The sequence below is a fragment of the Squalius cephalus genome, assembly GCF_949319135.1.
Source record: "Squalius cephalus genome assembly, chromosome: 21".
NCBI lineage: Eukaryota > Metazoa > Chordata > Actinopteri > Cypriniformes > Leuciscidae > Squalius > Squalius cephalus.
Window position 1 is genome coordinate 21,645,882 of NC_137142.1, and position 12,768 is coordinate 21,658,649.

At 38.3% G+C, this 12,768-nt stretch overlaps 1 protein-coding gene across 4 annotated transcripts in view; it reads left to right on the forward strand.

The window, feature by feature from the left end:
* vrk2 (VRK serine/threonine kinase 2) overlaps positions 1-12,768 on the forward strand; it is an 18,847-nt gene continuing 6,079 nt past the window's right edge. Inside the window, exons 1-10 of one of the 4 annotated variants that reach the window (XM_079855407.1) lie at positions 1-69; positions 244-418; positions 696-751; positions 834-903; positions 2,344-2,431; positions 3,494-3,602; positions 4,041-4,133; positions 6,293-6,425; positions 11,606-11,726; positions 12,045-12,103. In XM_079855407.1, coding sequence (XP_079711533.1) covers positions 292-418; positions 696-751; positions 834-903; positions 2,344-2,431; positions 3,494-3,602; positions 4,041-4,133; positions 6,293-6,425; positions 11,606-11,726; positions 12,045-12,103 — 856 coding nt within the window. In that variant the 5' untranslated portion in view covers positions 1-69; positions 244-291. Of the gene's footprint in view, positions 419-695; positions 752-833; positions 904-2,343; positions 2,432-3,493; positions 3,603-4,040; positions 4,134-6,292; positions 6,426-11,605; positions 11,727-12,044; positions 12,104-12,768 lie in introns of all 4 variants that reach the window. The other 3 variants (XM_079855408.1, XM_079855406.1, XM_079855409.1) reach the window with 3 other exon arrangements.

Genomic DNA, 12,768 nt, shown 5'->3' on the forward strand with positions numbered 1-12,768 from the left:
CAATCACTTTCAGGAAGTTGCGGTCTGTGGCGGTGAAAACATCCTGCGCTGACTGGAAGAACTGAAACTGTGATTATCAACATTCTTCCTCTGTATAACATTATACTTCTTATTGATTGTTGACATGCTTTTATAAGAAGGCGTTATTGTTATTACTAGTTTGTTTGTGAAACAGTGGTTAAATAAGGAACCATTTAAATAACCAGGAATGACTTGACAGGAATTTTACATTGCTCTCTTCAGTCATTAGGATTATTCGTTCTGAAACTTTCTACATGACAATTTAACATCATGGCTCCAAAGAAATACACAGCAGCCCGTCCACTTCCAGACGGATGCATTTTAACAGATTCAGAAAAGAAAAATTGGCGCATCGGCAAAATCATTGGAAAAGGTGGTTTTGGACTGATCTACTTGGGTAATGACTTTATATTCTGTGTTAAATGTGAAACGCCTTCATCATTTCAGTTTCATCTATGGCATTAGACATGGTGGCACAAGAGTTCAGACACCTGAACATTTATATTGCTAGTGCACGTTGAATTTTAAAATGATATTTAAAGGTGTTCTTTTTTTTTTCAATACAAGTTTACAGTAGTGTTTTTTTTTTATGTTTAAAATAATGAACACACAACTTTATTCACATGAAATGATGAAACGTGTCACTTTTTTTTTTGTTTGTTTACATTTTACAGCCTCTCGGGATGTGAATGTCCCTGTTCGAGATGACACTGATTTTGTGATCAAAGTGGTAAGAAATATATTGAAACAGTTTGATGAGATATCACCCAGTACATGGACTAAGTGTCTACAATTTCTATATACATTTTCAGGAATATCATGAAAATGGACCTTTATTCTCAGAATTGAAATTTTACCAACGAGCAGCAAAGCAAGATACTAGTAAGATTCTTTTTCTTTTCTTCTTTTTTTCCACCTAAATTCTCTCCATATTATGTAATTTAATTATATTGTTAAGAAAAAACACTGTAATCTGTAACACTGTACATCTGTAAACACTGATTTTATTATTGCCAAAGGATGTAGAGAAACATGTGCATGTTTGGAGTAGTGTTGAATGAAAATACTGAAGACCCCTCATCTTCATCTGAGAGTTTTCAAACATGAAGTGCATGTCACTGATGAAGTGGCTATACAGGCCCTTTCCAAAAAATTTGAATATCATGGAAAAGTTTATTTATTTCCATAATTCCATTCAAAACGTTAAACTTCCATAGATTATAGATTCAGGGCCCACAACTTAAACGATTTCAAGTATTTAGTTGTTTATTTGTACATAATTTGGGCTTCCAGCTCATAAAACCCACGAAAACAGGATTTCAAAAAATTAGAATATTACATGAAATCACACAGTAATTACACAGTGATACCAGGGTCATTGAACCAGGTTTTGGTTCTTTTGGCAGTGTGGGCAGGTGCAAATCCTGCTGGAAAATGAAGGAAGCATGAAGTGCTCTGAAAATGACATGGCTCCCCAAACCAACACAGACTGTGGAAACTTCACACTGGACTTCAAGCATCTTGGATTGTGTGCCTCTCCATTCTTCCTCCAGACTCTGGGACCCTGGTTTCCAAATGAGATGCAAAATTTGCTCTCATCAGAAAAGAGGACTTTGGTCCACTGTGCTTTAAATCCAGAGTCAACGCAGCCGTCTACCAGGACATTTTCAGAGCACTTCATGCTTCCTTCATTTTCCAGCAGGATTTGCACCTGCCCACACTGCCAAAAGAACCAAAACCTGGTTCAATGACCATGGTATCACTGTGTAATTACTGTGTGATTTCATGTAATATTCTAATTTTTTGAAATCCTGTTTTTGTGGGTTTTATGAGCTGGAAGCCCAAATTATGTACAAATAAACAACTAAATACTTGAAATCGTTTAAGTTGTGGGCCCTGAATCTATAATCTATGTAAGTTTAACGTTTTGAATGGAATTATGGAAATAAATAAACTTTTCCATGATATTCTAATTTTTTGGAAAGGGTCTGTAGATGTAAATCAGCCTGGCTAGGCGAATTAATAAACCAAAGCAAACATGCACCTCTGTGGTTGTTAGTGCAATCCCAGCTTGTTTGAGCTCTAATTCAGAGAGAGTGACCAAATTGCTGATAATGATGCTGGTTTCTCCAAAGGGCCCCTGACCACCTGTCAATCTGGTGCACAGCCAGTCAAGACAGATTTCCCTTCCAGCTAGGCTGGAGGAAGTGCTTCTTTATCAGTGTTTGAGAGATGCGTATACATATAACTTTGTTTATAAATCATGTGCAAAACTGCAAATGTATAAAATGTCTAAAACATTTTTAAACTCTAATATCACAGTGAACAAATGGAAGAAGTCTAAACACAAGGAGTTTTTGGGGATCCCAACTTACTGGGGGTCTGGACTGGCTGAAAATAGCGGGACAAGGTACGAACTTAAGTTTGACTAGGGTGGGCCGTATATGACCACCGTGATATTAGTAATGCATATCACTGTAGTTGTGTATATATATTAGGGGTGCAACGGTACAGATAGCCCACGGTACGGTCCGTACCTCGGTTTTTGGGCCACAGTCTCGGTTCGGTTTCGGTACATGTTTTGTGCAGAAAGAGACTGCTATTTCATCCCAAAAATATGTTTTATTTTTCTTATGAGCATAAACAGAATGTCACAGTAGGAAGAACATCAATGTATGGAATAAATTAACACTCTAGTCTGTACTGAACAACACTAAGTAATACAACCTCTTCAACTATCACTTATATGAAATACAAAATGTAAACAAACACACTTCAAAATATTCAAGTGGATCCCAATTCCAAACCTTGATAACTGGTATATGAAGTGATCAATGTGAAAGAAAAAGTGCACTTTTACCTTTAACAAACATAAATTAGCTTGTGCTTTGAATAAAAAAAAGCAGAGCAAAATAATATAATAAAAAAATACTGCATTCAGGATACAAAGTGCAATGTTATTTACTCATCCACTATTGAGAGATTCTTGTGCAAAAAGATGAGTCTATCAACACTGTCTGGTGCAAGGCGAGACCGGTTGGCACTAACGATGTCCCCAGCAGTGGAGAAAATTCTCAACTTTTCAGAATGCCGCAAGCGCACCGTAGGTCACGTGACAAGAACCAACCAGAGCGCAGCTGATGGTTGCTTTAGCAACGACAGACGCCTCCGGAGCGCAACCGCCCTAGCGCTTTGGGAAAAGGAGAACGCGGCGCGTCTAGCGTTTTCAGGCGCGATATGTGAACGGCGCCTAAAGCAAAAACTAAAAGGATCAGCGCGAACTCAATGGCAAAACCGAAGTCCCGCGGGACACGAGGGTAGATTGTCCCGTGCAGGGCTGACCGAACGGTCCAGGATTTTACCGTGTACCGTTGCATCCCTAATATATATATATATATATATATATATATATATATATATATATATATATATATATATATATATATATATATATTGTTGTCTGGTTGTATAGGTACAGGTTTATGGTGATGGATCGGCTGGGCACAGACCTGCAAAAGGTGTTAATGGAGAATGGTGGACAGCTGAGGAAGCCCGCCGTGCTACAGTTGGGTGTCCTCATGGTGAGACGCTGCTGAACTTCGTTCAACATTTAGTTAGAGCTGTTTGCCAGTGTTATTTTAGTAATATTTATGTACTATTATAGTATTCATTCATATTTTGAATTTGCTTAAGTTTTTTTACGTTTTTCATTCAATATTTATTTTATTTCAACTTTATTTCAGTTAACAAAAGCGATAACTGCATTGCTACAATTTATAAACCTACTATAATCGTGACCCTTGAATATGCAACCTCAGTTAGGGTTTGATTGAACATGGTAAGTGTGACAAGGCAACATTATATACAGTATTACATAATAAAGTGGATTTTTGAGTAAGCTTTTGTTGCATTTTCTGGGAGTCCGGCTGCCTTGCATCCAGCTCATCTGCCTGTAGGTCATTATGAGGTTACTAAATTATTCATGTTAACCTTCCCCTCTGTCACTTTGCCCTTAACAGCTGGATGTGCTGGAATATATTCATGACAATGAGTACGTCCATGCTGACATTAAGGCTGCCAATCTCTTATTGGGACACAGAGATCCAAGCAAGGTGAGTTTCTATGCACATTACCACAAACAATAAGGGATATCTTAAATGATTGGTTATCTTTTTGGGTCACACTTTATATTAGGTGTCTTTTATAATTTTTTGATTTAAGTACATAGTAGTTAGGGGTGTGACGGTTAGTATATAACCGTGAGGCCGACGGTTATAGTTGAACACCGTCATCTGATCTCTATAACCGCCAAAACCGTGTTATTAAAATATTTTTTACAAACATTTTTTATCATAGAGAATGTTTAAACACTAATTAAAAACAATTGTTAACAGTCTGTGTCATTAATGGTCTACGTCGTTTCCAACTGTATTTGATTCTTTGACAAGTACCAACGCAAGTTTTGTTTTGTAAATCGTCAGACATGATTTTTACCACTTCATTAAGTTTTTCTTTGTAGAAAACCTTTCTTTAAAGCATAATATAGTAGACAATATAATAACCGTGACATTGAGGCGCCAGCACGCCGCGTTCACTTGCATTGCATTGTTAAAAGCCTTTCTTTAAAGTGAATTTCGTTTTGTACAAATTTTATCTTAATTTTAATAAATGTTTCATCAACCAATTGCATGTATTTAATAAATAAAAAGCAAATGACAATATAATAACCTTGACATGGAGGCGCCGGTGCGCCACGTTCACTTGCATTGCATTGTGAACTAGAGCGCATCTCATCGTAAATGAATGAAACTCAGCGTAGGCCTATGCCTCATAGATTAGCATTAAATATCTTTGCTGCATCCTTTCTAGAACAGACAAGGGCCCCCCCCCCCCGATGACGGTTATGTTACGAACCGTCACATTTGACTCAAGTCATAACCGTCTTCACCAATTCTGAAACCGGCACACCCCTAATAGTAGTTAATGTACTAACTGTGTTCATGATATATAGCAAAACACTTTTGCTGCTATTAAGGTGGGATACGGGTAAGGTTAGGGACAGGTTTGTTGGTATGGACAGGTTTAAAGGTGGGATAAGGGGTAAAGGAAGGGTAAACAGTGTAATTATAGTATACTATACGGGTACTACTAAGCACCCATGAAAAGAAGTCATTACAGAACAAAACTTTTCAGAATTCAATGTACAGTGCAACATCAAGAGCTTGTTTAAAACTTTTTAGAGCTTGTTTAGTTTGTCAAGTTGCAATACTGAACAGGACCACATTGAGATGCCAAAAATAAAAAAAACCTAAACCAGCTGCCTTGACCTTGACTGCATTATATGCCTACTTCAGTACATGGATATATTCTGAATTACTAAACACAGAAACAAACGCATGACAGATAAAAACACCCTGAATGTGTGTGGAAACAACTTGAATGTACTGAAATGTGTCTATGCATAAATACAATGGGAGATGAGTGCATCGAGCGTACACATACACGCTTTGTTTCCGCATCAGTATAACAGACTTGCACGTGCTACTGTACGACTCCTGTACGTCACTGTAATTGTCTTTACCTTGATTACAATCCTCATCCATCGAAACTTTATTAGCGAGAAGCTGATTAGCTTTATCCAGCCGAAAAACATAGTTTGTGTATCATCTGGCCATACAACGGTGGGATGTTTTGACGTTCTGTTCAGTCTGTATTTCACACAGTACGATGTGTGAGGGCTCGCACTCTTCAGAAACAATCACAGAATATGACAGAGCTTGTGTTTTAAAGCTAAACAGACTGAGAACAGACAGTTCTCTCTGACATCTCTGATATAATAAGCCTGGACTTCTAAGATCATGTAACTGCGTGACGTAAATTACGTTAATGGTGCAATTTCACGTTTTTTCAGTCATTTATCTGCATTATATAGCCCAAGTATGTACACAATACGTGCATTGTATCAAATGATTGTTAGTACATAGTAGTTAAAGACACCTAATATAAAGTGGGACCTCATTTTGTGTACTCAAACGTGGCACATACTTGAATTTCTATTATTTTCATTGATCGTCTACTAAGACGACCAGCCAGCATTGATGACATTTGGAACTTAAGTATAATGGAGTATAATCAATTAAAGTCTCAGTCTGCTGTCATAACTTGACCCCATTTCCTTGTGCTTTGCACTAAAATACCATGTACAGTAGGAGAGATTCAGTTTGAAAGAAAATGTCTTTGGGATGATTTATGCTGACTTTATCTTTTGCAGGTGTACTTGGCTGACTATGGACTGTCATACAGATACTGTCCTAATGGAGAGCATAAAGAGTACAAAGAGAACCCCAAGAAAGGACACAATGGCACCATTGAGTATACAAGCATTGACGCTCACAAAGGAGTAGGTAATGTGAAATCTGTCATTTATCTTATCCTTTTAAACCACGCTGAGGTATCACCGAGATAGACACATATTCCATTATGCATAAATGTCCTGTGTTTCCCAGTTAAAGTCAACATAAATTGCCATTTGCAACCCATTTTACTTTCATAATTTGAAGTATTTGCAAGTGAAACTGAATATTCAGTGAGGAAAAAAAAGTAGGGAATTGAAAAAGGGAAAATAAATGTGATATCGGAGTTTTGATTGAAGAATTCAAAGACAACCCTTTATTTTTCTTTGGAATAATATGAATCAATGTATTAGCCACAATTAGACCAGGAACATGCATTAAGGAAGTAAATAGGGATAGTTTTCATTTCATGTTAACGTTAAAGGAAGAGGTTCACCAAAAAGTATGAATTCACTATCCAGATTACTCGCCTTATAATGGGGTCTGTTTATGTGGCTGGGACTTGTCTGTATCATGTCCTTAACTTTGGGTCACACTATTGGAAACACATTAACTCGTAAATTGTGTACAGTCCTTTTTATTGGATATTGATTGTTCTATCCATGCTTACTTGGGCAGACTTAATTCAAGAAATCCATAATTAGTCAAAGTCATAACCTGCATTTTGTATGCATTTACTATTAATTAAAGCTTTGGTGTTTTGTTGAACTGGGACTCAAAGCCAATATCTCTGCCTGTGTTGTCCATAGGATATTACAGGAGTTCAATACTGAATACACGGTGGTAAAGCTTGCTAATAGCCATGTTTCTGTTGCTGTTAATTTTGAAAGCACATGGAGAAAAGACAAGATGCCCAGTCAGCAGAAAAATTATTTTTTAAAGTTTGTTTTGTAAGTTTAATGTTTATTTATTTATTAAATATGTTTAACACGATAATATTTTAAATGTATACATTTATTTAATTGTATGCTATTAGAGTTTGAGTTAGGGCTATGCGATTAATTGAAATAGAGTTTCGACTTTCATTTTGGCTTCCAATGATTATGATAATAAGATCATCGAGATAAAGCGATTATTGTGCCTCATTCTGTTCCTTGCAGTAAAATCATGTAACTTGACTTTCGTAAAATGGGACATGCTTGATATTAAAAGCACGAAAGAGAACTCCCGCTGTTCCTCAGGTGGCTTTCTGTGCGCACGTTCTGAAACTGAGCGGAACACGGACAAACAAACTGAACTTAGAGCTTTGGGTGTGCACCTAAACAGTCAAATACAAGCAAAAGTATGTCAAAATCTTGGGCTTGGCGAGTATTCGCGTAAACCCAGTTTGTTATGTCTTAAGTGAATGTAAACAGTTCTGAAAAATAATATGTTTATCAGTATATTGGATCCGTGCATTAGGTCTTAAAGTGACATCAGCCTAATATATCTGCTGCTGTCTGTGTCATTAATGTTAATCAGAGAACAAAAGACAAAGAGAAAAATCACTAACTGTCCTAAACTGAATGACATTTGTAGCTTTAATAATTTGTATATTTTTTATATTGTCTTTGGCCTATAGTTTGTAATTTGCTTTTTTTTGTTTTTAATGTGTTACTGAGTGTTTACTTATTTTCAATAATTTTGAGGACCTTTTTTAACTTATATTAGTTAGTATTCTGCTGTTGTATCGAAATTGGTTTCGAGAATTGTACAATTTCGCTGGTATAAAATTTAGATCTAGTAACCTTATTTCCAGAAAATATATACTTGATAAATATCACTATTGTTAAATAAATTACTCGTATAAGGTTTTGGTCAAATGGCCCACTCATGATCGTGTTAAATAATCTTGATTACAATATTGACCAAAATAATCATGATTATGATTTTTTTTTGTTTTTTTGGTGCCATAATCGAGCAGCCCTAGTTTGAGTAACTGTTTTTTATTTATATATATATATCTTTTTGGAAATAACATGTTTTTTTTATTATAATATCATGCCTATTTTTCTCACTTTATATAAATAGGGCTGCATACATCAAAATATAAAGCTGCATTTATCTTTTTTTTTTTTTTTTTTTTTTTTTTTTTTTTTAAATGACTTTTAAGGGGATTCTCGTATTTGGGGGTCCATGGCATAAATAGTTTGAAAACTCCTGGCATGACAAACCAGAGGTTTTTACTGGTTTTTACTGTATATGGATTGAAACCCCCTATATTTTTCTTTAACAGTATGGTGTTTTCATGTCATTAGGATGGTTTTATATGTGGAGGATGAATATGTGGGAATGCATGCGTGTATTCCTATTTAGATATAAAAGGGGAAAAAAGTGCATGAATCTCTGTAGCTCATAACGTGGACCCAGTAAAACATGTTGTCTGATACATCAGAAAGTAAATCATGCTCCGGTTCAGACCAAGGTCTGGCTGCTTTTAGACCATGTTCTTACCTGAAACAATTTGTTAACATTTCATGTACAGGATTCTACATATGGTCCTGATTCCGTCTTTCTGCTCTGTAGCCTAAATGTATGGCCAGTTGTACTTTGTAAATCACACTGCATATGGCAAGTGATATAACTCTTGAGAGTTTATAAAAACACCTAACCACTGACACACCAACTTGGGAGTTCAATGTCCCGATCCACTCCCAAAGCTAAACTCAAAGCAGCGAGGCCGTAAATTTGACAAACCTTGTTTGCGCCTCTATTAAACAATCCGCAGTCAAGCCGACATCACCGCACTAGACGTCTTGACGGAGGACACTGACAGCTGTTGTGTAGGTCATTAGCACTGACTGCCCTGTAGATGAATGCAGATTGCAGAGTGTTTCTTTTCTTTTGGCCCCTGGCACCCCGTGTAGATGTTGATTTGTAACCATGGTGAGGAGTGCAGAGACGGGCACTTCGTGTCCCACTGAAGCCTTTGCTAAAGGCCTAATTATCACCTGTAGGGTTGAATTGAGCTGGCTGAAATTCAGGAGGAGAGGTTCAAGAGTTTGACATGGCGCTTTGGATAATCACAATAACAATAGGCCATCATTATGAACAACAGCTTCTATCTGATGGAAGGTGTTGTGCTCAGCCTAGAATGCATCGTTCTTGTGGATCGGCCTTTTTATAAGTGAATCGGTGTCAGGACTAGGCCAGGCAGCCCACCCCTTTCGGCTCCATATTACAGAGTCGTACTAAATGTTTACAGAGATGGTCTTATTTTGTGCACTTTGGTCCTTAATCATAGTACCCTTTTTACATGGCACTTAAGAGGCATTTTTCCAAGGTCACCTGTGAGGGATGTTAAAATCCTTTCTATTAAATTGTGTGTTTGCTAAATTAGTTTGGTCAAGGTTGAAGAAAAATAAAGAAAACCTATATACGTGGCCTAATGGTGTTGCTGGCTAGCGGGCTGGGAGGCTGACTCTGTAATAGGCATGGCAGGATCAATGATGGTCATGGATTTAGGCAGAGATTTTCCCTTTTGATGAATGCAGTCAATAAGTAATTTCTCAGGAGATGGACTGCAGTTACAGTATTGAGTTAATACACTCTCTAGGCACGAACAAATGATGTGCCTTAATTTACCCTTATTGATGAAGTTGGAGCTTTTCATGAATGGACAGGCTTAACAGGAGGTTAACTCCCGTATGCGAGTGAAACTGACAAAACCATCCCATTCAGATTTAAATGTAGGCAAACGCAATTCATTGAGGGTCCTTAGTTTAAAGTCAACTCGTAATTGGTTTAATAGCTGGGATCCAAAACGAATAGCCTATTTCATAACTAAATGTGACTGCTGTCTGTCTGGTTGGCATAAGACTAATCAGTTGGTTGAAGTGAGGCCGTTTCACACTCAGTGCTCATAAGCAGATGTGGTGTTGTAAAAACTAGACTGGGATATATTCCCATTGAGCTTATACAAGTGTGAAAGAACTCTATTGGGCTTATTTGAAGACTGAAACCCCTTGTACTTATTCCAAAAGTATTAATCTCTTCTGCTTCCAAGGTTAAAAACATTTGCATAGAGTTTTTTTTTTTTTTTTTTTAAACATCTTTTATTGTTTTGGTCTCATGGGCTGCACGCAAAACAAACATGCATTGTGACCAGTGTAGTCTGACTTTTGTGAGCTGCTTCATTTTAGTGAATCAAAAACATACAGCGTGACAAGTGTAGCCTGATTGCTGCAACCAGTGACTCTTATGAGCCCGTTCTATTTAGTGAATCAAAAAGATACAGAACGCATTGTGCAGCCCAATTTCTGAAATGAAGCATTTCTGAATTTCTGAAGCGATTGACTCTTAACCGGTTTAGTGTGTAGTGCTAAACTACAGTTTCCATTGTTTGTGTTTTGAGTCCGGTTCTTGTAATGGATAGTTCAAGAAGATGAGTTACTGATTTGAATCAATCTGAAACACTGCCCAGTATAATGTACAGAATTAGATATGTATGAATATTTACAAAAACAAAAAAAAACATTAGAACTGCACTTTTCAATATTGGAATCGAATTTAATCAAATAAAAATTTGAATCAAATAAAGAGCTTGTGAAACAGAATCAAACTGATTTGGGAAATTGTGTCGATTCCTAGCCCAGGGTAGAGGTAGAGTCTTTATTGGTATATTAAACAAATGTAAGAATAATAAAAGACGAAGTTGCCTTGTAAGAAGTTTTTAGTATGCAAAAGACATTTACACTAGATGGCAGTTGTGTAATGTGTTACGGCCGAGGTGGAGATGGAGGCGGTCTAAAGAGCACATACAAACACTCTCAGGCTCTTCTCTTAAGGCCAGCAGAGACCCCACGGAATCCAGAAACATGTGGAAACTATTTGGGCCCAGACATTTATTTCTTTGTTTTACTGCTTGGCTCTCCGTCGGAGAGAGTGTCGGGCTGGGCCACAGGCTGTCTGGATCATGTCAGAGGCCGTCAGGATCAGGTTCCTGGACGAGTCGCCAGACCAGACGAAGGAGGAGGGAGTGTGAGAGAGATGTGAGGAGCGCTGGTGGGAGGAAACTGACCTACTCTTTCAACTCTCAGCCCCTCTAAGAAAAGCCCCGTTAGCCTGTGAGGCAGGCCAGGGCACCAGCTGAGAAAACAAAATACTCCTCTCCATCACCCCCCCCTCCTACTTCGCCTTTTTTATAGGGGCATATTTCAGCAGCCAATGGACGGGTCATTCAATCAAAGAGTTTTAACTCTCTTCTCAACCAACACTTAACTTCTTTTCCTTATCTTCGCTTTCTCCAACAGCCGCATCCAGACGAGGAGACTTGGAGGTGTTGGGCTACTGCTTGCTTCACTGGCAGTGTGGAACTCTTCCCTGGCTCTCATCTCTTAGGAACCCAGCTGAGGTCCAGGAGGCCAAGGCCAAGTACGTTGTGTACAGTGGCTGCTGATCAGAGGCTTTCTGTGCTTATTCAGCCTGAATTATTGACTCAACTGCTTTATTAAAACTAAAAAGGTGTAAAAGGACACATATTTTCTTTCTTGTCTGGAAATTTAAGCAGTGGAGTACACAGCTTTAAAAGGATCTGTGGATCATTAGCAGAGAGAACGACAAGTTCTTTATAGTGAAATTTTAAACGTATGTTGTGTGATTCCATGAGTCGAAAGCAAAGAGGTGTTTTCAGATGCAATTTTGCAACAGGACGTCTGTTTAACCTTCACCTTTATCATCTCTTGACCACAGGCTGATGTCCAACCTGCCAGATTCTGTCCTGAAGATGTCCATGTCCGGCTCCAGCACGGGTAGGTGCACGTTAGTGTGCAGACCATTTGCTTTGATCAACAAGGTATGGGGCAGGGACTTAGATTCCTCGCCATCCCCACAAGCACAATCTCCTTGCCTCTCCTTCATCAACGGATTCTAGTGTCCCTGCAGTATCTTTCCCTCCTCCACAGGGAGCGAGGGCACGTGCGTCTTCTGAAAGGGGGCTTTGTGATCTATGATTATGATGAGGCCTTATTCTCCCAACCTTGAGAGGCTGGCTACAGCTGGACCAGAAAGATAAGACCTCTAACATGCATCAAGGCTGCGCATGTGGTATACATTCAGCCAGGCTGCCACAAAGAGAACGCGCACTGGCGTAGTACTGCATCCAGCATATTTATTACAGTGAAGAATGGAAGGTGCCCATATTAGACACACATTTGTGTTCTCGTATGAACTGAGAGGCCCCTCTACATTGTGCTCCTGCCACTGTCCATTTGTTAGGAAGATGTGGTTTTTGTTTCCTTAGGAATGAAAATGAAGTCTGCAGACGCAGGTTGTCACTTGGTCGGACATTTGCGAGTGTGTTCAGCAAGCATCTAGGTCAACAGCAGGATGCATCAACATAAAACATGCAGACCAGCTCAGTTGGTATTTATCTGCAAATTATGCAAATACTCAACCACGGTCAACCTTCACAGTA